General features: G+C 43.1%; 1 protein-coding gene across 1 annotated transcript in view; it reads left to right on the top strand.

Annotated features, from left to right (window-relative positions):
- KCTD8 (potassium channel tetramerization domain containing 8) overlaps window positions 1-21,442 on the top strand; it is a 175,480-nt gene extending 154,038 nt beyond the window's left edge. Inside the window, exon 2 of the mRNA XM_090035861.1 lies at window positions 20,170-21,442. Within this exon, the coding sequence (XP_089891987.1) occupies window positions 20,170-20,630 (461 nt within the window). The 3' untranslated portion in view covers window positions 20,631-21,442. The remainder of the gene's footprint in view (window positions 1-20,169) is intronic.
- The last annotated feature ends 5,413 nt before the right edge of the window (window positions 21,443-26,855 follow it).

The raw sequence follows: 26,855 nt of genomic DNA, 5'->3' as shown, positions 1-26,855 counted from the left end.
CAGTCACAGCCAAAAGTAGGCATTTAGCAGGGCAGCTCTGTATTTGGGGGAAGGGAAATTTAACCCCCCTCCCTGGCTCCAGATCCCAGCTGGGGCTTGCTTGTGGGGGGGGGGGGGTGGAGTCTTCTCCCCACCACCAACCCTCCTCTGCTGGAGCAGACAGAACAGCCCAGCCCAGCCCAGGGCTGTAAAGCATGTTGGGATTCTGAGCTACTGTGATTGAACTTATACCAGGAAGAGGTCTAGGACAGAAGTTTCATAAACTAGTTTGACTCAAATCAGTTAAATCTGATACTATATTCAGCCAAGTTTTTCTTAAACCTTTCTTAAACCAGTTTAAGCCATTTTGAAACTGGTTTATGCATACTGAATTTCTGCTCTGGTATGGGTTTAAACCCAGATCACTTAAATAGGTTTGTGTGTAACTTCTGTTCCTAGCCACAAAGTCATCTAGCTTTGCCCCTTGCCCAAAGCAGGATTGTTTCTGACTAAACTATCCCAGACAAGCATCTGTTCAGTCTTCTCTTAAAAATTTCCAAGGATGGAGAGTCCCCAGTTTTTCTAGGTAGCCTGTTCCAATGCTTGACCACCCTCACAGTCAGAAGAAGAAAGTTCCTTTTAATCCCAACCTAAATTTCCTCTTCTGCAGTTTGAGGACATTGCTCTTAGTCCTGTCCCCGGGGGCTACAGAGAAAAGTCCATCTCCATTCTCTCTATAATTGCTGCCATTCAGGTATTTGAGACAATATCTGTTTTGTTTTGATACAGTTCTGCTTAGCTCACCATTTTGCCTAATGCAGTTATTTCTGTACATCATTTCTGATGCAATGCCTCTCCACTACCTACTGTGTTTTCTGTGGTTAATACAACCATGATATAGCTATACTTATGTGTTGAGCAATTGCTATGGCTATGCAATGTTGTGAAAGATTGTTTGGGAGTTCAAACAAAATGAACAGCTTTGAATACTGACAGAACAGATTGCTGCCTGCTGCAACTAGGAGCAGGGTTTGCATGTTGTTGGGTAGATGTAGGGTTGTACATTTAAAAAAAAACTTATTTAAGAGGGATTGCCTTGTACTAATGTTCAAAAACAACACATTTTTTTCAATATGCAGTAGATTTTGAAATACTAAATGTTTGCAAATCTTAGGACAATTACAAAACTGTGTGTGTTAATACCAAATCAAACTTATCTGCTTTTTTGTTAATTTTTAAATATTAATTTCTATGTTTTTACTGTATTACACAGCTAATATTTAGGAAACTATCTCTAACAGAATGCAATGAAAATCCTAATTAGCATTAAATGAGATTATATCCATTATGAATGGCTACTTATTAATACGTGTTGAGTTATTCTTTGTATCACCATGTCTTTCTCTGTAGCATTCTTTTCAAGTCATTGTTTCACCTGCTGGCCATTCTCTACTAAGCCAGTCCAGGACAGACAAAAAAAAAGAAGGGAAAGTAAATTAGTTTTGACTTAATGAAACTGTAGCAAAAACAATTACTGGCTGTGCCTGTGGTCAAGCTGAGCTTGAACTATTAGTAATAACTAGCAAATCTATTTTCACTGAAGGGGATATTAATGGTAGAGAAAAAACTGCAGACGTTTGTTTAGCAGATATGAGCGAACATAAAAGTCATTGTTCAACAATATCCGTTCTGTTTCTAAACATAATTTTTTAGGATTATTCTTCCTGACTTCCATCCCCTCCCCGCTTGTTCAAAATTTGTGGAATCCTGCAATGAAAGGAAAAATAGTTACTCTATGCTGTGGTGTGCCTAACTGAAAAACTCCCCAGAATTGAATGTTTTCTAGGTTTGCAGTACTGAAGTAAAATTGTATAAAAATCATGAAATTATTTTCTTCAATTCTTGTAGCTGACTCCTTGCTGAATTCTGTTTGCTAACTATATTTTTATTTTTCTTGTACCTACGCTAGATATCTGTTGTTCTAAGAGGTCTCTTATATTGGATCCAATTGTATAGTTGGTAGAGCTATTGGTAAGCTTTCAGGCATCAAATGCCTTTCCTCAGTTCTGAACTTCATGGAGAAACTAATATTCTATATCTGCAGTTGGAGCCTATCTTAGTGTTGTTAATATTGACATTTTTTTCTGAGTCTCAAAATACTGGGTGTATTTCTTATAGCTCCACTGCTGATTATGTGAGAAATCCTATTTTACTTTATGCACTCTAGCAGCAGTGTGTCCACACTGCTACTTGGGCCTTACCACAGGTGGTGAACTGGCTCAGGGGGAAACTGGCTCAGGAACACATGTACCTAAGGTCTGAAATTGTAGCCCAGCAAAAATAAGGAGTGGGGGAAGGTCCCTTCCATATTTTAGCTCAAAAGGCTAGCGGTTAGGGCGCTCATCCAGGAAGCAGGAGATCCATCTTCTAGACTCCCCTCACCAAGGAGTCTTTGAAATTGTATCTTTCTAACTTCTCAGCACAGAGCTCTAATCAAAAGACCACAGGTCTTGGATAGAAAGCATCAGAGAAGCTTCCTAGGCAATATCCAGCACCTTACTGCCATCTTCTCTTCTGAATGGATCTTTACTTTTTACCTCCGCATCTCTTCCTCACTTGGCTGCCCAGGAGGACAGCTTCAATAACAAGGACTGGGCAATGCCTAACCTTAACCTGGTAGCTAGAGCACTCTGCTGGGATGTGTAGATGAGGTGAAGCCTTGGCCTGATATCCCATTTCAATGGTGAGTGCTTTTCTGCTAAACCATGAGAGTACCCTCCTTCTAATATGCACTGGTTATGGTTTTGTGCCTGGCTACTCATCCAGGTGGGTACATCGGGAGCTGCATCCCTTCCCAGTTAGTGTTACTAAACATGCTCAATAGCCATATGGATGCACACACAGAATTACAAACTTGGTATAAATGCCTAAATGGCAGGTGTGTGGCTGGGTAACTGCCATTTGGATGTGCAACGTGAAACAGGATTCTTTCCTTAGTTCCCATTTAACAGTAACACCACTCTGATAAGGCTTTACCTCTCACTTTACCCTGTTTGGAAGACACTGATTGATGCAGGTTCAGAATTGTTATTATTTCTATGACTTAAACAATATTTTAGAAATATTGAAAAATCAAATACAAATTTAACTCTTTTCTTAAAAAAAATTTTTTTTGCTTTCAAAAAATTGATCTTTTCTAATAATTTTAACTAGAGCTGAAGAAATAATTCACTGCAAATAACTTATTATATTTAACCATTTTTTTGGTTAAAAATGGTTTTAACCAAAACCATTAGATAGCAGCACTTTGCACTTGTTTTTGTTGAGCTGAATCCTGTTTCATTTTGCCCCTTTTTCCAACCTGTCCAGATCCTCCTGGATCCATTCCCTACCCTCTTGTGTGTTAACTTTGCCCCATAATTTGGTATAATCTGTGAACTTGGACAGGGTGATCTCCATGCCCTTGTCCAAGTCACTGATGAAGACATTGAATAGCACTGGTGCAAGAACCAAGCCTTGTGGGACTCCACTACCCACATCTTTCCAAGTTAAAATTGACTCGTCCACCACCACTCTCTGGGTGTGACCCTTAAGCCAATTTGCCACCCAACTGACTATGTAATCATCTACATCACAGCCTGTCAGTTTATTTAGAAGAAAAGTATGAGATACTGTATTGAAGGCCTTCTTAAAGTCTAGGTAGATGACATCCTCGACCCTTGCACCAATCAAGAGCATTGGTGAAATCGGGGTCCAGGAAAGGTGGATGTTCTTCAACGGAACTATTCTACAGGCTCAGAAGGAGACAATCCCCTTGCACATAAAGGGGGCAAAGGGGCCAAGAATCCCTCTTGGCTGAACAAGGGAGTCCAGAAAAGCCTAAGGGCAAAGAAATAGGCATACAGGCTGTAGAAACAGGGGGTAGCTACCAAGGAGAGGTATACCTCCCTGGCTCGCACTTACAGGAAATCAGTTAGGCAGGCCAAAGCAGAATTAGAATTTAGGATGGTGACAAAAATTAAGGACAAAAAAAAGTCCTTCTTCAGGTATATAGGGAGCAAAAAGAAGGTGCAGGATTTCATAGGACCCCTACAGGACAAACTAGGGCAACTGGTGACAGGACAGGGGGGACAAAGATGAGGTCCTCAATGAGTTCTTTGCACCTACATTCCTAGACACAGACCAAGACGTAACTTGCAATTGGTTCATAGATAGACACAGGACGGACACCAGCCCACCAACTGTTAGTGCAGACTTAGTGAAGGGGAACTTGGAGGGGCTGGATGCATTCAAATTAGCAGGCATGGACAAACTTCCTTCAGCACTCTATCCCATCTATACAACCTGTAACCCTCAATACCTACTGCCCAATCATGAATAGGGTCCCACCAGGTTTCTGTTTGTCCAACTAGGTCAAAGTTGTTGCTTGCAAGAAGGAGTATAAGTTCCTCCTGCTTGTTCCCCATGCTCCTAGCATTAGTATAGAGACATTTAAGCCCCCTGATGGGTGCCCTTGGTACCCTTCTGTCCTGATGTCTATGGAGCCCCTTAGTGTTTACCTTAGTGCTTACCCAGGTGGATCTAGTGCATTGCTTGTGGCTTGCTGATCCTAGGCTCTCCTTATCCTCTGCTTCCCCACCCCCAATGAACCTAGTTTAAAGTCCTTCAGAGGAGATCAGCCAACCTATAAGAGAACAGACTCTTACCTTTAGAAGAGAGGTGAAGACCATGTCGTCCCACGATGCCTCTCTCATGGAAGTGCGGATCGTGGTTGTAGAAGCTAAAACCCACATGATGGCACCAACTCCAGAGCCGCAGGTTGACTTCCCTGATGCAGGCATCCTGATGCTGATGGTGACCACTGACCAGAAGGATGGACATGAAGACCACCTGTGCCCCTGCCATCCTAACCCTGGCCCCCAGAGCCCTGTAGTTACTCATGATGCAGTCTGGACTACTCCTGAATGCATCATTCATGCCCACATGGATGAGGAGCATGAATTGTAATCAGAGGGCCAGATGAGGTCAGGAATCCTCAAAGTGATGTCTGAGATCCTGGCTTTGGGTAGGCAGCAAACCTCCCATGCCATAGGATATGGTCAGCAGATAGGCCCCTCCATGCCTCTCAGTTGCTCAGCCTGCCTGGTATCTCACATTTCATAAAAATAATAACTGACTTGTCAAACTTTCGGGGGAAGAAAGACCATAAGTAACTGGTAGGGGGTGCACAGAGGTGCACATGCCCCCCCAGTGGCCGACACTGGTGCTGTTGGTAGGACTGGTGTCCCCCCTGACAGGGTCAGTGGCTTTTGTGGGTGCCTCCCCCCCAGGTTCAGGAGGCACCAGTCACTCATGAGAGAGACAATATGATTAGAATAGCAAATCTCTATGTTTGATCATTCTTTTTGAGTGCATGACTGGACAAGGGTGTGATTCTTCTAGCTGACAAAATCCCCTCTGCAGCAATGGTGATCCTGCTGGGTGGAGCCTGGCTGGCAGCCTATGGGCACTTCTGCAAGTTGCCATGTGGTGCTGTGGCCATATTGCCATACAGCAACTTGCAGAAGTGCCCATAGGCTGCATCCAGATGGGAGAGCATGTTCCTCAAAGCAGTTTGAGACACTACACTAAGCATTCTGGGAATGAAACTTGCCCCACACTAAAGTGCATGTTTAGGCACATGTGCTGAGGTGCAAATCTCTGCTACAAATTTGTGCCAATGCTATTTGGGCTGCTGCAGTGAACATGCCTGCAGGTGTGGATGCACCCATAGGCCATGTCTAGACAAGTGTGGACATTTGGCTCCCTGGAGACAAGTAGTAGCAGCGCACCTTACACGGCAGCTACTTGTCCCAGGGAACACCCTTGCCACACATGCTTTGGTGCATGGCAAGTTACCCTGGGGGCAGTAGGGGAGGCTGGGGACAGCACTGTGCTGGTCCCAGCCACTTTACCTGCGGTCCTGGGGACTTTCTGAGGCTGCAGCAATGATGATCCTGCTGGGTGGAGCCTGGCTGGCAGCCACAGTGTGGCTCTGGGCACCCCAGCTCTGCTTTTCAGTGGCACACACTGCCCGTGCATGTGGTGCTCCATTTTTTTTTCCTGCGGGTTTTTAACCCAAGCTAAAAAAACCCAGAGTAGTGCACACATGGGCAGCATGCTCTTGCAGTGCAGAGAACACCTGACTGTGTGGTATGTGGCACTGCAGATGTGTTTGCAATGACACATACCACATGGCTGCGCTTGTCTGGGTACGCCCATGGTGGCCTTCTCTTTGTGCTATGTACGTGGGATGAATTTCACCTTCAGGTGCTGTCTAGTTAGCATGCAAGTGTAAGGAAATACTGTCTTATTTCAAATATCAGTGTATTCTTTTTCCTTAATTCTGTGTCACTCTTCTGTAGTTCTATGCTAATGTTATGTTGATGGAAATCTTAAATTTCTTGTACCCCACTGAAAATATATTGTATTTTGGTTAAGTTTTTAGGGTCTGCAGTTATATGTTTATGTTGTCCTGTTGATTTGAAATAAGACACAAAGGTAAACAAATGACCTTGTATAGTACTGAATAGTGCCTTTTGTACATATATTAGAGTGACTTGATTTGGGATGCTGTTCTATTTTTCCATGTTGGATATTGTATGCAAAGTGACTTAAAATCCATTTTCCTGTTTTGTTCTTTGTCATTAAAGGCAGTAAGTTTATATATATATAAAACATATTTTTATTATTTAAGATTTTCATCATATAAATTCATTTGGTTTTCTACACATTTTTTCAAAGACAATCAGTTTACTCAAAATGGATGTTTTGAATAATCTATAAAGCAGGTCTTGGAGTTTGGATATAGAGATGATACATTATTATTGGCATGTTTATATAATTTGAAATGTAATGCCCCATTGGTTTCATATTCTGTTTATTTTTCATGCATAAGACATTAATGATGAAACAAAAGATGGATAGTGCTGCCATTGTTGAAATATTTGAACTGAATTAAATTTAAACCTGGTAATATATAAGTTTCAAGGAATCATAATGCTGACCATTTCTGTTCATTATTTAGTTAGGTAAAGCTCTCAGAAGAAATTTCTGGCCATGTGACCGAGTCCTGGTAGACTAAAGAATTTGAACGGTTACAGAGGCCAATGTTAAAGGTGCAGTACTATACAAATCCATATGAAAATTGTATAAATTGTATATATTTTATAAATTTGTTCTTCAAACTTGAGAATAACTCACTGTGAACAGTTTAGTTTAATTAGTTGTACATGGTGCAGTGTGGTTGCCAAAATGCACAGATGTGTCTAGAATCAGCTGGTCGCTTCCCTGCCCCCTCCACCACACTGCTCTCACTGTAGCTGGTAAATGTTTTGTGTTGTGGTGGAAGCAGGGGGGGGAGGGAGGGAGTGTGGGGGAGCAGATCAATGTCCCCCATGGTGAGGGAGAGAATGAGGCAGGGACTGGCGTAGGCGCTGCCCTGCCGAGGCAGAGCAGGTGTGGGACAGTATTATGGCTCATCAGAGTGGCTGGGAGGGGTGGCTCCCACTGCTGTGCACACTCCAGGAGGGCCTCTTGGATCTTCAGGGGGTGAGGTGGGTTGCAGCTGCAGGCTGGAGCTGGGGCTGTGGGGGCTCTTCTCAGTGGGCATTGAGCTGGACTGGGCTGGGCTCGGGGCAGTGTAACAGGGGGCCTGCTTGGGGCTGATCTCAGTGTGGCCCATCTACCTGTTCCTAGGCTAACAGCCCGTGCTGTCTTCCGCCACGCCTTATTGTTAATTAGTTAATAGATGTTAATAAGCGGGAAGCTGCCTGTTTCCTGCCCCCGATGCCAGCGGGTGCTATCTGTGGCTCCTTTCCTCCCCTACACTGCAGCCCAAGTCTCACAGATGGCATTTATAGTTCTTACAATCACTGGCCCCCACACGGAGCCCCAGAACCCTACTGTTGAACCCGCACCTGAGTTCCTCTCATCAGGCAGTCTCTTCCGCCTTCATACCAGGCAACATAACTCCCTGAGCTGCTTCCCCTTTGGGTGTGACCCCCGCACCGGGACCCTCGGCTCACTAGCCCTGGCCCACCTCCAGGCCAGTTGGAACCCCAGGCCCTCAGCTCTTGGGCGTTCCTCGAGGTGGGCCCCTGGCCCTTTTACCTTCTGGTCCTGGCCCCAGCATGGGCCAGTCAGGGGAAATTCGGACAGGCATTGAGTCTATAGTCCTTACTCTTTTGCCATGGGATCCACTTCCCAACCCTTCAACAAAAGGGGTAACCCACCCGGTTGTGGGGGCTAGGGGTTAAGGTGCCCCGACGCACCTTTCACCAGGGTGGTAACTGGCCTGGCATTTCCTGGGGGCCCCCATACCACTGGGAGCCCCACCAGGCCATGCACTCCTGGCAGGGTGCAGTTTTAGGTCATGCCCAGGACCAGGAACTTCCTTACCATCTCCTACAGCTCCTCCCTTACCTCCAGATGTTGCTAGCAGCCCTCTGGCCAGGTGATATTGTTGCCTGGCCTCTCACAGCTGAACTGCCCTGTTTATATGGGCAGCCCTCAGTTCAAAACATCTGCCCCCATCAGGCACCTGGTGGCTGGATGAGACATGGCTCTGTCCCATGCCTGCCCCACCCCAGCTGGGCAGCTTCGATTCTTAACTGTGGTGATTCTTGTTTGCCTGTACATGACTAAACTTACTGCCAAATTTGAGACTGAGAAAAGATTTTTTTCTCAGGTTCCAAAGAGAAGTGATTCCTCCCTTCAGGGCAGCATTTCTTTGCCTTTTCATGTTTACAATCCTTTATTTGAAGTCATTTTTTTTCAATATCTGTACATTTACTATAAAATAGGAATAAAATAGTTACCAATGAAGACAGTAATGAGTTTATGTATTTTGTGTGTATGTTTTAAGAAGCTGCCTTAGAAAATATGTCCTCTAAGATAAGGGTGTGCAGGGCTTGGGGAAATACATGTAGGAATGATGCAGCTAGATTTTCTTTGCTAAATATTTTAATAATGTTTTAATTGTCTCATGACACTTCAGCCCAGTTACCCTTTGTGATCTCATTGGTAGAAAAACATACTATAGGTAAAACTACCAATTTTCCAAGCCTAAATCCAGGATGTATCATCATTTGGAAGAAAAAGAGAAAATATTGTGGGGGTTGTGGCAAAATTATGAAAATTTTCATAAACAGCACAAAAAAATCCAGTTCTTAAACAGTGGTTTTTAACTAGCTGGCCCTTTACTCACCATCTGCCATGTGCCTGGCACCTTTGTGTAGAGATGCCAGGCTGCTACATGTTTACTACATCTTGGATCTGTCACAGTGCAGAAGTAAAGACAAATATATTAGGTTTGGTGAGAGTGAGTGCCAATAAACCCAGGTAAAGAACCACACAAACACAACTGTACTGCTTCTGTTCCAGAGATGGTGCATGCAGTGCTAGCTCAAGTGTCTGCACCGTGTTTCACAAAGGGACCACAAGGAAGGTGGCTGTGAGGGCCAGAAGTGGGCTTTAGGTTCAAAATGGTTGAGAAGTGCTGTAAACCAGAATGTGCTATATAAAGAGAAGGAGCTGAGAGCAAACATTTACAGATTCAAACTGAGGGAAAAAATTATCTATCAGATATTACTGAGATATAGATGTTTTTGGTTGCTCAGTTCTAGTAGTTAAAGTTTTATGGGAGGGATATTGTCTTAAAAGACAAGGAACATGGACTTTTTTGTTTGTTTTTAAGAATATCCATGTTCTTCAAAGGTTTGTCATAAAAGTCAGGATGTGAATCATTATAATTCCCTTTAAGGCTAAATACAGAGGTTCAAAAAGCCTGAAGCAAAATCGATTCAATTTTTGCTGTTTTTTTCTAAGCTGCATAGAAGACACTCTCTCCCCAGCTCTGCCATCTTGCCAGCCACATAATTCTCTGAGAGGTGGGGAGCAGGAGGAGTAAAAGCACCCCAGAGCCCAGCCCCCCCTAGCAGGGGTCTGCATGGTGGGGAAGGGAAACCCCTATGGTGGGGTATCCCTTGCCTGAAGCCCAGGAAGCCGAGCTGGGAAAGCCCTAGCCCTGCCCCATTGCCAGCTGCCAGCACTGACCCTCCCCAGCAGGGGTCTGCATGGCATGGGGTGGAGGCCAGGAAGCTGGGCTTGAGAAGCTCTAGCCTCTCTGAGAAGTGTGTGTGTGGGGGGGGGGGGCAAATGCCCTCTGGCCTGGCACCATTCCCTGTCCAGGAGAGGTCTGCATGGTATAGGAGAAAGCCTCCATGGAGGGAGACGGGGCTTTCCTCTCCCATGCTGTGCAGATTCCTACTAGGGGTGTGGGGCTGGTGCCAGGTCAGGGGCTGTGTTTCCTCTCCCTGCCTCTCAGAGAGGCCAATGGCTGGTGAGGGGGTGGGGCTGGAGGTTTTCTATCTCACAGGTTTGGTGGGCTGGGGGGGAACCCCTGCTAGGGGGGTGGGCTTTTCCATCCTTCCATGCTGTGCAGAGCTGGACTGGGGAGCTGGGGAGCTGTTCCCCTCCCCCCTCATCAGGACAGGGGCTGACAGGAGCAGGCAGGACTCAGGCTAGGGAACAGAGGCTTAGCTGTCTTATCTCTGCTGTCTTACCCCAGGGACAGCTGGGGGTGGGGGCCCTGTATGGCCCAGGGCTGCAGAACATCCTGGGGCGCTGGGGACTGTGAGGTAACTTCAATCAAGAAGGGATATGGGACACAGACTTGATAGACTGATTTAACCTAAATCAGTTAAATCTGATACTACAGCCAACCAGGCTTATTTTAAACTGGGTTCAGCCATTTTGAAAGCAGTTTATGTGCACTGAACTTCTGTTATGTCACAGGTTTGAATCAGTTTCCTCTCACTTATGCTGGTTTATGTGTAACTTCTGCCCCTAACCTAAAGGTCAGTGCTCTGAGATTTGTCTTTTCTTCTATCCACAATTTGTTGTCAAGAAAGGAAATCCCTGTCTACTGGTGTATTGATTTCAGGAAGAAGTAATGCAAACTCTCATGCAGGTAGAAAATTTTTGTATATAATTTCCTTTCTTCTGAAGGGCCCAAATCTCTTCAGTCACCTTGGTGGTGGCTCAGTCTTGTTCCTTTTGATGCACACTAAAATGGATTCTAATATTATGTATACTGTCACTATGGCAACCATAAATGAATGAAGTATAGTTACCACACATAACTTTTCTCAGAGAATGTTTATAACTCATTCCATCATACCTTTTCTAAAAGGTGTTTAGGACGGCATTTCAAAGGCTATCTTATTTTCAGTTTTAACACCAGATGGTAGTAAATATGACTAAAAATGTTTTTATGTTTTTTCTTTCTTTTGAGACAAAGCACTTATCACTAACAGGCATGTGGTCCTAATCTTAAAGATAAATTGGTTCATTCATTTCAAGTACCACATAACCATTCACACGCCATTGAGCTTAACACTATTAAAGGGTAATTTCCCCTGTGGGAATTGTGCCCACTGCAGTAGCATTCTACACAGTGAGTCTTTTTATCAACTCACGGCAGGTAAGGAGATTAAAATAAAAGGCTCCATCGAGTGTGCAGTCATACACATGGTCTTCATTTTGAAATGTCTATGGGTCCAAACAACAAATAAATATTTCCAAAAAAATCTTAATACTTCTGAGCATAATAAAAGCTAAGTAACACATGCCATTTCCAAATGTAGTGCTGATATCAGGAAAGGAGCACACCCCCAGTGTAGATGGTTATGAAAAATTGTAATTATTATTGGAAGAAATCCTTTTGTTCTTTTATGTTGCAAATGGAATAAAAACTAACAGAACAAACAAATTTGTTTCAGTTCAAACAAATCAGGGGATCTGTTTTACCATTTCGTAATTTTCCTATTTTTATGATTCCTATAGTTTATTTAGGTACTTTTGACAAATTTTTAATAATAAACAGTTTATTATTATGGCAGGTGTCTTGAACTAAACACTAAGGGTTCTGTACATTTTGCTATAATAGTCTGTTTTTCATATAGTCAGCATACTCATATTTTCTTCTGGCCTGAAATAATGATATTTTTTTCATCCAAGGCCAGTTTGGGGGAAAAATTCAGAAAAATCCCTTTAAAGTTATTACACAGAAGGAGAGTAAAATGTACTAGTCCTGCTTTGCACCCACTTTGGGACAGTTTTACAGTAAATTACACCAAGTCAAGGACCTTTGTGAATTCCCAGTAGTGAAAAATAAAATTAGGGACCTAAGTTTTTTCCACCAATTAAAGGTAAATTCTAACACCATTGGGGTCATTAACTTTAACACAGTCATGATTTTTCACATACATTGGTTGAAACATTGCTGAACTTTGGGACACCATCATCAGCATATATAATTCATCAAGGTATTGATTTTTTCAATTTTAGTGGGGGACACACTGATTTATATAAACTATGGCTCTAAAGCTGACATTTTTTTGGATGTTAATGTTGATCCATTAAAGGGATTTTAAGATTTAGGGATTATTCAAGTGTCCATATCTTTCAAGCCCTTGCTCAGCTGCCATACCTAGCCTTTGGTGTACACCCAAGTTTCATATATTAAAATTCCCCAGGTACCTAAAGGCCTACTTCACTGCATGACTGAAAGCATCTCAGTTTAGTCATTGCTGAGCCTGCATCAAATCTAAGGCTATTTAGGATTTACTTTGCATAGCTCACCTGAAGAGCCCAATTCAACAGGGATTCTCAGGGCAAGCCTAACAGATCATGCTGTATACCAAATGCAATTAGTGGCCTTTGTATCTAATAGCTCATAGTTTAGAGTATTTACTCAAGATGTGGGTTTACAGTATTTACTCAAAATGTGGGTAATACATGTCTCTCTAGCCTAAGAGAACTGGAGCCCACCTCTTCAATGGAACTGCCAGGTAGTCTAGGATGAAAGAAGCACTCATAATCTTTCATCTTGAAGCTGATCTACTTGTCATGGAATGACTACATATTCATCGGTCTGGAGAACAAAGAGGGGGAAAACTTGGGTTCCAATCATCCTTCCCAGGAATATTTTAATATTGTATATTAAATATAGATAGGCACAGAGACTTAAACTCAGTTCAGTGGATTCTGGATTTTCAGGAAGCTTCAGAAAGTCTTCCTGCTTTGAAAATGTTGAATGAAGACTGCAGAATATAAAAAGTCATGAACAGAAAAATTTGCTATGCTGAAATCTTTGAGTTGAAACCCTTAAGTTCAGGATTTAAGAGCTCAGCCCTTGTAACATTTAGAAATTCCATACACTAAATGATCCTCATCTGGAAGATAAGAAATAGAGTCTACTTGTAGTGTGCAGAATAGATAAAAGTTATCCTTTCGCAGAAGGGTCAGACAAGGCTGCTGCACTGATTAATCCCTAATTAAAAGGTCATATAGGTTTAAGTAAGAATTAAAACGATACCTGGTCTTGGGTTAATGGATAGTACAAGATCAAATTCTGTGCAAATTGTGATACCTGTAAGTAGTAGCAGCACTGCATCTAGATTCCTGGTGGCCCCAGAACTTTTAGTATCGAGCCCCCCTTCACCAGAGATAATGCTAATAATAATTGGACAATGGGAAAAAAAGAACATTTTCAGGCCCCCTTTCTGTCCAGGCCCTGGGCAATTGCCTGGTTTGCCCATGCCTGTGTCCAGCCCTGAGTAGCAGAAAGTTATGTAAAGTTGCATATAGCAAGAATTCTGCCCTATCTTTGACAAAAGAAGCTTCTAAAATCAGTACACTTAAAAAATATGACTTTTGGATGAGGGCCCTGAAGAAGGGTACTGTGATCCCAGAAAGCTTCTCTATTTCTTTCTTAACCATGAAGTTGCTCCAAACCATGTTGTTCTTACCATGCAGATGGTATAAATAGTATTTAAATAAACATACCCCAAGATTATCCAGTTTAAATCTAAAACAGCGTTTAAGCACAAAGTGGGCACTATATAATTATACAATTTATCCAATAAAAGATATATACAAAATCGCTTCTTGCATGATTTAGTCAGATAATTTAAGTTCTTCATTAATTAATGTCCAGGAGCAGCTCACAATTTTTTTCAATGTCGTATGTTTTTCAGACTTATTTCTTGAATAACTTCAACCAACAATTCTTGATCTGAAAATTGTTTAAGAATAATTCCTTGAAATTTTCCGTATTTAAAATTCTGTATTTGAGGCATATTGGTTCATTAGCATTGAACAGATAGGCATAGTTTGTTTGCTTTTCATATTCACATAACGTTCAGTCACACTCTTAGTGCAAATAGTGTATGATCCACTTTCTGTTAATATTTTGCTACAATTGCCTGAAATTAATTTTGGTGGCTTTATTAATTGTTTCTGCTAAGACTTTTTTGCTAAAATCCACATGAAAGCACACACACAAAAAACGACAGGAACTGGCAAAGTAAATTCAATATTTTATCTGGTTATATATATATATATGCAAAAATGTTGAGGTATTTACTAGGGCTGTGCAAAATGCCTGTGTTTTGTTTTTGTTTTGCATTCAGTATTGCAGCAGGACAATGATTCATTTTGGCATTTTAAATTGCTGTCTCATTTCATTTTGACCAAAACTGTTTCAAGTTTCAACATTGTTTCAATGCTGTTTCGGTGTCTCGGCCATAGGCTATAATGGGGAATGACTAAAATGCTTATAACATTGTCATTTCTTGCCTGATTTGGATGAAACCTGTAGAGATGGTAGCCCCCACTGAGTGCATGAAGTCTGCCAAGTTTCAAGGAGATGGGTACAGCTGTTTCCGGGTGCTGAGAGCAAAACTCATGTCACATGTATGTTTTAAGGCAGAGTGGGGTGAAAATATCAGGCATAGTAGCCCCTGATGAGGCCATGAATCCTGCCAAGTTTCAAGGATATAGGTGCAGGAGTTGCTGGGAAACTGTACCTCAAGGTGCTGACAAGCAAAACTCATGTCACAAAGATGTGTTAAGGTGGAGTGGGGTGAAAACAGCAGGCATGGTATCTCCTTCTGAGGCCACAAAGCCTGCTGCGTTTCAAGGAGATAGGTACAGGGATTTCTGAGAAGCTGCACTGTGTCACAGAGTAGGGTCCCTAGAGATGCCAATGATACTTCTAGGGCCCTGTGACTGTGCCAGGTCCACCCTGCAGGCACCTTCTCTTCTTGCCTGCCACTACGTCTTGTTGCAAAAGATAATATATAGGGAGGCTGCCTTCGAGCTTCAACTCAGTCATGGTCCTAGTGGACCCCACTAAAACCTGTAGGTTCTTGGTCCCCTTGTTCGGACCTGCTCTAAACAGGTGCCTCAAGGGGACACTTTATGGGCTAGATGTATGGCTCACAAACACCTCTTACCATGCCCCATGCATCACAGATAGTATATCAATATCGTCCCTGTAATGAGGTTGCAGTCTCACTCTACCTTCTATTGTCTCTGGGCTCTCCATGCCCCTGTTGCTGCACTCTCACTGGCACTAGGGCTTCTACATGGCATGGTAGTATGCTCCAATGAGGCCGCCTCCTCCCCCACAACTTCCTTCCAGGCCATCACTTTAAATAACAACAGGTAAACAGCACAGTAGCACTAGCATCTCAGGCAGCCAAACTGTCACAGAGCCTTTCTTTCCTGCAGAAGCTTCTTTTCCATCAGCTGCCAGAAAACTGTCCCTGCCAGCCCCAGCCCTGGGGTTTAGATGTACCTAGGGCCCTGCCTCCTTCCAGTCAGCTGACCAGAGACAGGTGCTGGGGGTGTAGGTTGGAGCCATGTTGGTCTAAGGACATGGCAGACAAGGTTCTTTGTGTCAATCTGATATCTTTTAGTAGACCAACTAAATAGTTGGAGAAATATATCTTAACAAGCTTTCAGGTTGAAAACCCTCCATCAGGCTGAAGAAGCACCTGCAGTTGGTGTGTGTGCTCTTCCTGGATGGAAGGAATAATAAAGAAGGCAGAGGCTGGTATGCAATGAAGGCAAGAAAGCCAGTTAGTGAAAATGGAAATGGAAGCATCAGGGGGTAAGATATAGGCTGGGTTAAGGGGGAAGCGGTATGTAGCAGGTAAAAGTGGAAAGGTACCTGCAGAGTCAGATGTCAGGCAGTTTGTAGTGTATCAGAATTCCAATGTCTATATTGAATCCATAAGTTTCTGTACCTAGGAGATTCTTGAAATGTAGTTCATAGGCTTGCCTGTGCCCCTTGCCAGCCCCCAAGCTAGCATGGTGTGGGGAGGGGGGAAGCCTGGAGCTCCCCATCTGCTTCAAGGGGGCAGAGCAGAGCAGTACAGGGTTGCTCCCATTGGGAACAAATTTGCTCACAAGAAGGAGCGTGTGTAGATGTGATCCCCTGTAGGATTATTGCACAATATTTTTTTAGTTCCAATTAACAGAATGTGTAGATGTTTCCAGTGTTACAGAAAAATTGCAATTGCACCAGGTAGGGAAATATAACTGTGAATTTCTAGAGTGAGGTGATTGTGGGGATAGGGATGAAAAATTAAGATGGAACCTATACATGAGAATGGCTGGCAAGAAGCATATCCAGCCCATTGATACCTGCGTGTCAGCAAGCTATTAGTACGGTTTTTTAACCACCATGCTACTACACAGTATTATTAGGCTAAAGTGCAATAAGTATCTCATGTAGATACTCCCTGTTACTGGTAGAACACTTCTTCTTTTGAAGTGGCAAGCAGGTGGCTGAAAATATTCTATCAGACTGCTCCCAGTCTTTCTCAGAGATAAGTTGTAATACGCTTAGACTTCCAGTGTTTTGCAAAGCTTGTCATCAGTTATACTGAACTAAGAAAGCAAAGGCTCAATTTTCCAAGGTATTTGGATTTCTAGTATTGCAAATTGTTGCCAAAGGGAATTTAAGCAGGGCCAAATCAGATTTTGGTGCCAAGTCCCATTCAAATACCCCTGGTCTCTATTTACATCTTTAGGTGCTTAAATATCTAGCCCTATGAATCTGATCCAAAACTTGATGATGTGAGTGGACATCTTTCTGAATAGCATCATTACATTTGTTTCACTTGTGAAATTGTCATTTTATAGCTATGGATTTGAAATAAGGCCTGCAGAGGTGAAAACACTTGGCATTTAGTATTTCTCATCTAATGCTTCATGTTTATATTTTACTGAGGAATTTTAGAGCAAAAATAATATCCAGAGACAATAAAAGCCAATATTTGATATTCAGCACCACAAAGTCAGTAATAAGCCATCAAATGTATTTGGAGTCACAGATGCTACAGAAGTTTCTATATCATCTTACTAAGAACTGCATACCAGCTGTTTACATGCTGGCTTGTATGACATGAGATCAGCAACTGAATTCATACCAAGATTAGCTGTATTTACTGTAATTTTACAAAAGTCGGTGGTACAAAGCAGATGTGTAACTGGAACTGGGTCCCAAGAAGTTCAGTTAATAGTACATACATTGTGGATGCTTCCACATGTTTACTAATGCATTTTAGATACTGCACATTTAGTTTAGTACTTGCTTAATAAAGTACTAACTAAATGCACAGTAACTAGAGTTACTGTGCAGTAGCACTGGCACACTGTTTTTTTGTGATGCATACTGTGCATTAGCCTAATAACACTGTGCAGTAGGCTATTAGCACAGTTTTTAACTGCCATGCTACTATGCAGTGTTATTAGGCAAATGCGCAGTAAGCATCTCATGTAGACACTCCCTGTTACTGGTAGAATACTTCTACTTTTGAATCTTAAGTTTCAGTACAATGGGGATACCTAGAGACATCTGGACCAACCTGCAAGAAAAAATGCCCTGGAGATTCCCAAAACACAACCATGACAGTAGGAGCATTTTTACTTAAGCAAAGGAAAAGTTTTGCAAATTGTATGGTATTATTTTCCTAATACTCAAAAATCAATTTTCCCATAAACTGATGAGAAAGTAATAGCAAAATAGCTCATTTAAAAATGCCTGGAGAGATTTCTGGTTCAGATAATCTGTCAGCATTATGCACATTTCATTACCTGGATTCTTCTGCAGACATGAATTTATTTTTGACATAGAAATATATTTTACTGGGGAGAATATTGTTTTGAACACACATGTAGGATCACACCCTCAGGTTGGTGTAAATTGAATAAGATGATTCTGTTCCAGCTTCCACTAGCTGAGAATCTGGTCCCAACTTGTGACAGTGCAGCATGTTTGTCACAGGCCAGCTGGGCACTGTGAGTGTATCAATTCTATTGCAGGCCAGCTGAGCAGTGCGAGGGTATCAGCCACTGAACTGTTCGGTTCAGTTTTGGATCGAGGAGAAAAAGTTGGGAGTGAAGCAAAGGCAAATTTATTATAGCTTACACACACAACAGTTAACAGAAAGATAAATGCGATAAGCAGACAATGCAGTATTAAAGAGCTAAGAGTAAATAATAACAACAGATAGATGGATCAATTCTGTTGCAGGCCAACTGGGCACTGTGAGGGTATCAGCCATTGGGCTGTTCAAAACAACAGATAAACAGACATGGGTTGGCAACTTATCAGTAGTCCCTTGATGCTAGATGTGTGCCAAGTGATTCCAGCAAAGTCAGGCATCCCTGATTGATGCTGTCAGAGGGATTACCGGGAAAGGTCCCTTGATCAGGATCCGAACCTCACTCACACCGGGAGTCCTTAGTTCAGGCTGGAACAGCAATGACCATTCTGTTCCCTCCTTCCTACTGGTCACCTGACACACTTTTTATACCTAGTCTTTTGCTAATCTGTTGGCTTTAGAGCCACTCACAACCTTGCCCTATAGCTGTTACCCTATGGAATTGAAAGGTGTTAAAAATTATCATAAAAGGTTACTACCCAGACTCAGGTTTATTCAATAAGCAAATTACAATGCAGAACCTTTAGGTTTGAAATTGACATTACTCCACCTAAGCCCAACCCCTTCTAGGTTTCTCTGAATATGCTTTCTTGGGATGTGCTTTCCTGGACTGTGTTGGGTGTGCGAGGCAGTTGGATGCGGTTTTTATCATCAAAGCTGAACCCTGAGCAAAAACTGTCTTGCAGCTACAGCTTCGCCTTTGGGGCTCAGTCAGTTCCACAAATAGTTAGTTTTATCACTTATGACAGACAAGTTATATTTGCTTTATATTAGGCAAAAATTCCAAATGTCTCCAAGAAGCATATATTATTGCTTATTAATCCTTCTGGTTCTGGCCGTCACACATGTTACAGTGAATTCCTCTTATTGGAATCACGTTGGGAAAAGGTGATTTGATTCTAGTAACTGGCTGATTCCATTAAAAGGAGACCCATTCTTTTAAGAAGACAAATACTCACTCCCCCCCACAACCCTGCTGGTGCCTCTTGCCCCCAGTCCCTAGCCCTCAGGCCCTACCAGAGGGGGTGCCAGCTGCTAGGGCTATGGGGCCAGGGACCCAGGTTCACAGCCTCCTGGAGGTGGCAGCTGCTGCAGCGGAGTGGAGCCTGGCTCCTCACCTGCTGCTGCCCACTGTGGGATCAGGCACGTGGGGTGAGGCCAGCTCTTCAGCATGGTGTGCACTCCTAGGGAGGTCGGGGGGGACCTGTGCCCCCCAGATCTATGCCTGGGGTGGGGCTGGGATCGGGCACAGGTAGTGATGGCAGTGGCACAGGGTTGTGCCGCTCAAAGCTACTGTGCTCACAGGGGACGCGTCACCAGGGAGCCCAGCCCCCACCTCCTAACCCCTGGATGAGCCACCTGTGGACCCGTCTCACAGCTGGGGCCTCAGCCCTGCCCAACTCCCTCCTACCCTCCCTACAGGTGCTCAATTCTCCCTCCCACTTACCTGCGGCAGCTGTTCTCCATGTTGCCTGGGGCCATGTGCATCTACAGTATATGAATATGCTGTCCCCTGCCTGACAGCCCTCCTCCCACTCCCTCTCATCCCCCTGTAGGCTGGAACTCTGCCAGTCTGTATAGGGCTCCTCACAAAACTGTAAAATCTTCAGGCTTCTTGGGTAAAATGATTCCGAAAACTGAAAATTGTAATTCTAATATGAGCAAGCTTTACTTGTAATAATATTCAAATGGTTTTGGTATTCCCATATTGATAAAAAAAAGTGACTGATTCTATTAACCAGTGATTCCATCAAGAGGAATTCAGTGTATTTAAAAATGATAAAAACAGAGTTTAGTTTTTCTCTTTAGGCTCCTGCTTGCTTAACGGATTTTTTTTCCTTTTTGCTAGGACCACCACAGAGAACTGTCTCTCCTAAACAAGAACATGAGGAAAGGAAGCATGACAAAGTCACAGACAAAGGAAGTGAAAGTGGGACTTCATGTAATGAGTTGTCCACTTCTAGTTGTGACAGCCATTCAGAGGCTAGCACTCCTCAAGAAAATGCTGCCAGCAACCAACAGGCTACAGGACACCAACCAAATACTCTAACTTTGGATCGCCCATCAAAGAAGGCCCCTGTGCAGTGGATGCCACCACCAGACAAACGCAGGAACAGTGAGCTCTTTCAAACTCTCATTAGCAAATCCAGAGAAACAAATCTTTCTAAAAAGAAGGTGTGTGAGAAGCTGAGTGTTGAAGAAGAAATGAGAAAATGTATTCAAGATTTTAAAAAAATCCACATTCCAGATTACTTTCCAGAACGCAAACGTCCATGGCAGTCTGAACTCTTACAAAAATATGGGTTATAGTAATCACCTCTTTCACGACGTATCTCTGGTGCATTTGATGTTTATTAAATTGCCACTATCCTACTGATGTCCTTATCGTATATTCTGCAGTCAGAGTGATTTCTGCTGCTCATTTCTTTCTGTGAACAGTGGATGTTGGAAAGTACGTGCTTTCTTTTAAAAAACCATAGAAATAAAAAGCAAAAGGTATTGGGTCTAAACCATTTTATAATAGTAAAATAAAATGTGCATGATCAAGAAAGAGTTCAAAATATAATCACCTTCATTGTCATTTTGGAATTTATCAGATACAAACCCAGTCATCAGATAACTCTTCATTTTATGTCAGCAGTAACAATGACTCCAACTTGCTACAGATAAAGAGAGAGCAGAGTTTAAATTCGGGTGAACTGGTTTCAGAATCAAATCCCAGTATTCTTTCAATGTTAATGCAATAAAGCAAATATCCATTTTGCATGAGCACAATGTTACAAATAAATCACACAAGAACAAAAGGTTTGTCTGTTGCTTGGATAAATATTTGTTTAATGCCAAGCCTATAAACGTGACATGTCTAGAGGATTCAATTTGCTTTGTTCTGGATCTGTGATTTTTTTGTGTGTACAGTGTTCTGTATGTAAGGATGGTGTAAATATGCCTTATACTGTTTTATTATTGCACAAACATTCATCTATTAGTGCTCGTCAGGACTATTTCTGTGAAATGCAAACTTAATGACAGATTGTGAAAACTGGTTTGGTGGTCTGAAAGTTTCTGTTATGTTATTCAACAAAATTGGAAAAAAAAACCTTCAATGTATTTATTAAAATGACCATCTGGTAGATTTTTCTTGGTTATTATTGTCTTCCATTTTTTAATAGGTTTAGGACTCATTATTGTATCTTACGTGGTGTTTCAATAATGTTTCGACTCTAGTTGGAAACAGAAAAACTTGTTTCTGAAGAGGATGGGTAATGTCTAGGATGCTAGAATGTAACTTGAGCTTACAACATAGGTTGTAAGATCAACAGAGTTGTTATTGATTTAAAAAGGACACATCCCAGCAATGATAAAGATCTCAATGGGGAGTGCACTAAAACTTATTTTTGCTGACAAAACAAAAAAGAACTGTTTCAGACAATTATTGGAAAACTCCTCTTAAACTATCAGAGTTAAAATATCAATAACAAGATGCACTATACTTACAAATGATGAGGTTTGTATAAATAGTCAACTTAACTGTAGACAAAAACTGATTTTCTAAATCAGATAGATGAAAATCAATATCCTTTTCATTAAAACACAACAACTCTGATTAAAGCAGACATGTTGAATGCTGATAGCTGGAAAAGAGCTTTTTTGATGTTTGCTAAGTGGTACATGAATTCTAAAAAATATCATCATCTTTATATGCATAAATTTTGTAACAAAGCTCCATGGGCATAGTGGGCACAGTACAGAAAGGTATGAAGATTTATAATTCTGTTTTAATTTATCATTTTAGCTTGTTTAGCTGAATGAAGAAAGGTTTATTGGGCTGTAATTTCCAGGATCTTTTTTAGTGTCTTATTGCCTTTCAGTCTTCTGACATAGTGGGTCATTTTTATGAAAGACTACGTATTCCTGACAGCAGTGCAGCCACCTCATTCCTAGAGAGCTCCTGCATAAAAATGATATATTAACTTGTTCCATTTTAATCAATTTGTTCCAGCACTCCCTATTTGGACACTAGTATGGGATAACTTAAGATTTTCTCTGGTAGACAAATGCAAAAAATATTTTTTGATTCTCTGCAAGTCCTTTACTTCTTTACATGTTTCTTACTCCCTGACCCAAAGGACCCATCCCTTGTCTTGCAAATCTACCACTTCTAGTATACTGAAAATATTCACTTTATTTTTGCCATTCTTTCTGAGGTCTTTATTGTTCAAGAGTGGAATTTTCAACAAAGTCCAAGATTAGACTCTCTTTTGTTCCTACTTGTTAGTCTGAGTTTGGCTAATACCAGGGACATCTACGTATGATATTACTGAGTAGTAGCATCAGAAAAGAAAACATGCAGCTATGGTATGGTGCAGTAATGCATAAGCATACTGTTTATCCAAGTACTAGGTGACTGTGCAGTAAGAACTGCATAATCTGCTGCTTGCATAGACAGGGATGATAGTGCCTTGAGTAGGGAGCTGGACTAGACCTCATGGGGCGTGTCCACACATGCAAGCCCATGTGTTTGCAGCAGCTCAAATAGAAGTGGTGCAAATTTGGTCCGGGGCTTTTTGCTTCAGCTCACATGCTCATATGCACTTTGTTGTGAAGCAAATTGTGCCACTTGGGGCAAAATAACCCTGTCTGGCTCCTCCCGGATCTTCAGCCAGGGACTAGTACCTGTGCTATCCCCAGCAGTATAAAAAGCTGCCCTAACAATGAGTTCAGGGCTACTAGCTCTCAGGAGCTTCTGGGGCCCAACCAATTGGTACCTGGGGACACTACCCCTTGTGCCACCTGGACTGCTGAAGCAGCCCTGAGAGTTCCCTGCACCCACTGCAGCAGTCTGCAGTGGGGACTGCTACCTGGATATGACCTGCTGTGCACCTGTCAGACCCAGATGGGGACTGCACAGCCAGTAGAGGCATCTTCCCCTCTGGGCCAGCTGCCAGTAGACTGTGGTTGCAGAGTTGGCTTCTGTGGGGCACTACTGCCAAGTGTGCCCCCTGCCCAGTCATTTGGGCAGCTATTGCCCAGAAGATGTTCTGGGTGTGGTGGCCTGTTTGAGCTGTCAAAGCATGTCCTCTTGGCCCCATTTGGCCAGGAGGTCAGCCACAGCCAGATGTGTCCAAGGTGCCAGCTCTGAGCAAGCAGGGTCCTACCACTGGCCTCCCTAGCAGGAATTCTGGTGTTCACTATTGGAAAACTGAAAAATCCCTGATAAAAAAAATCCCAAAGTCACTCTGTAAAATACCCTCAAATCCATGTTCCTCCACAAGTAAAACAAAAAAAACACTATAAAGAGAGAGAGTGAGACAGAGACAGCAATCAGTTGGACAATATTTTATTGATATATCTACAGTGGTAAAGCAAGTTTCTTATAAATAATAAAGTGAGCAGTAAATACATATTTTATGAATACATATTTTGCTGCCCTCCCACAGGGTGATGGCACCCACACAAGGGATTCAGCCCCCTAACAGGGGATTCAGCCCCCACACAAGGGGTATGGCTCCTCAATGGGGGTCAAATGGCCCCCGCAGGGGCTACCACATTCCCCACCCCAGCCCCCTGATTGCTGCCACACCTGGGCCCATCCCCCACCAGCTGCTGCAGCCCCCCCAATGGCTGCTCCCCAGACCCTCCCCCAGACCCCCAAATGGCTTTCCCACCCAGCCGCACCCCCCAACTTGCACCCCCAGGCCCATAAGGCTACCTCTACAACCTCAGGCACTGTCCCTGTAAAAAAAAAACCCAGAAAAAGAAAAGAAAAAAATGCCTCTGCTTATCTTAGAAGGGGTTGGGAAGCTCCAGGGCTGCCAGGAAGAGCCCCCTAGGCAGCACAGGACAGTGGGGAGGGCAGCAGGGCCTGGGCTGGGGCCACTGGGGCTGTGAGCCTTCCCCGTACTGTGTGGGTGGGGCTCCAGCCAGCCACATGGCTATGGGTAAGTGCAGGGGGTTGGGTTTTTTTGTTTCTTTAAACTATGGGGCAGGGGGGCAGGGATGGAGGGTTTGGGGGGTGGGGCTGGCTATGGGAGGAGTCAGAAGGCTCAGGGGGGCTCAGGAGGGAAGAGCCAGCCGCGGCAGGAGTTGGGGGCTTGGGGGGGTGGCGGGGGAGGGGCCAGCCCCAGCAGGGCTCAGGGGGGCTGGGGGAGTGGGCAGGGCCATCGGGAGTCCCCCTATGGTCCCCCCTCCCCTCCTAAAGCCCCCCCAACCACTTACTCACCAGCACTGGAGCCCTGGTGCTGAAACGTGATCTGGCCGATGGCGTGTTTCAGTATCAGGGCGAGGGGCCATCCATGGAGACTCTCTGGCATGGAGGACCCAGCCTCTGGTTGCCTCAGGGCATGGTCCTGGATCATGCCCTGCCCCACTTTTTTAAACTTCAGTTGTTTTAGACCCCTAGATATCCAGGGGTCTAATTTTCTCCCTGCATTGCAAGTTTGCAGCGTGGGGAATGTTTTTTCGTTCCCACACGTGCTTGTTGCCCAACCTCAAAGGGGTTTCAGATGGGGCAAGAGGCACATGCGCGCTTGTCTGGATGTGCCTATAAGGTCCCTTCTAGTTTTAGTTTTGTCTGCCTTTTTTCCTGTTCTTCATGATTTTTTACATCAACTCCAGAAGCATGAGCTTTTACTTATGCCAGAACACTTTAACCTCCCTGCAAATCCCATCACTGAACTTAAAGTAGCTGTACTTAAACAACAAAACTTTAAAACCAACTTGAACAAGAAATTATCCACAGACTGGACCAGCAGTTTGGTCAGGAAGCATGGAGCAGGGTCAGAAGGCTGAAGAGCAGATTGGTTAAGGGAAAAGGATCAGTGTGGTACTCAGGGAGGGTGTGGGTCTAATTTGAAGCATACCTACCATAAAGCTTGGATCCCACTGCTACAGAGGATCAGCATAATTTTTCCATTGATTTGACTGGGATCTGAATTTGATATTTTGTCCATATTCCATAATTGCAGATTTGCTGCTTTATGCACCTGAAGCGAGAAAATGCACTGGTCTCTCTAAAAACTGCCTATCCCATTTCTAATTCCTTAGAAATTTAATCTCAAGAGTGTGAGATATTTAATTTTATATTTGGAAGAAAATTAAGTGAAATTAAACAGTCTGCATCACGCATAATAGGTAATATCCATTTGACACAGCTGTGGTATATAGTTTTATTTGTATTGGATAGCTCATATTTTCAGAATTTGTCATTAGTGTAGCAAGAGGTAATCTAAACAAAACAGGTATAGCAGTGAAGCTTCTCACGCAGGGCAGCTGTGATGCCCAGGGCAGCCCCAGCTCCCGTCATGCTGATTGTGGCTGTGTGGTTAGCTGCCGCTGAGGTAGCAGATTCTTTTATGCCCCCCCATAAATATGGCACCTGGGGCTACTGTCAGACACCTCAGTTATGCTATTGCTACTGGCTTCTTGGAAAATGCAGCTAAACATAGGCTTTCCAAAAACAAAGATTGCCAAGTAACACAAAATCCAACTGCTGGTTTAATACATGGTGTTTCACATTGAGAACACATTTCAGCACTCTACCAAAATCAATACTAGCTGCTGATAAGTTTTGAGGTGTAATTCAGAGTCACTAGCTAGCATGGGCAACAGTACTAGGGAAGTGCCAGGAACAGGCGCTTTGAACATCTGTTAGTAACAAGAGTCAGAATTTCCCAGGGAGCATAGGTATATACTCTAAATTACAACATCCTGAAGCCCAGGTCACCACACCCTAGTTGGCTACTTAGATTAAGCTTGCACAGGCATGCTAGAATGTGTAACAATCACACCTTTATTTTGCAGCATAGATATGCCATTCATTTTAAAATAGCTATATTTTCAAAGAATTCAGCTTCTAGTGATTCCATTGTGAAACTAGCAGCCAGGTGTTCAGCTGAACTCACTGGCCAGGTCTACACTTTCAGAAGATCTCTGCTCCTATTTCAGCATCAAGGTGGACAGATTTTTCTGAAGTACTTAATGGGTGCCTGTATATGAGCAAGAGGCTGGTCCAATACACTGTAATTACAGTGTGTTGGAACAGACTTGATTAATCAAGTCTGCTGGAGTGTGGTAATTACTGCATTCTAGAAGCCTCCTGTGTCTCATGTATCTGTGCCCCCACATTTCAAAATAGTGGTGGAGATGCTTGAACTAAAGCTAGTCCAATGAGATTTAGTTCAGGTGCCTCCACTACCATTTTGAAGCACGGGAATGCTAATGCATGAGACGCTGTGGCACTTTAAATAGAGCGGCTCGCGATCTCCTTTCCCTATAAGTCTTGCTTTCCAGACCCCTCCATAATTATTTTCATCACTCTGTTGGACCCTTTTCAATCTGTCCACATCCTTCTTGTGTTGTGGGGCCCAAAACTGGACAAAATATTTCAGGTGAGGCCAGATCAGTGTTGAAGAGAATGGAATAATCACTTCCTTGTTAATACAACCCAGTATGCTGTTGGCCTTTTTTTGCAGTCAGAGGACACTGTTGACTCATATTCAGCTTGTGGTCTGCTGTAACTCTAGGTCCTTTGCAGTA

The sequence above is a fragment of the Crocodylus siamensis genome, chromosome 2 (assembly GCF_052110815.1).
Source record: "Crocodylus siamensis isolate JL-2025a chromosome 2, ASM5211081v1, whole genome shotgun sequence".
Classification (NCBI taxonomy): Eukaryota; Metazoa; Chordata; order Crocodylia; family Crocodylidae; genus Crocodylus; species Crocodylus siamensis.
This window is presented reverse-complemented; position numbering and strand designations above follow the sequence as displayed.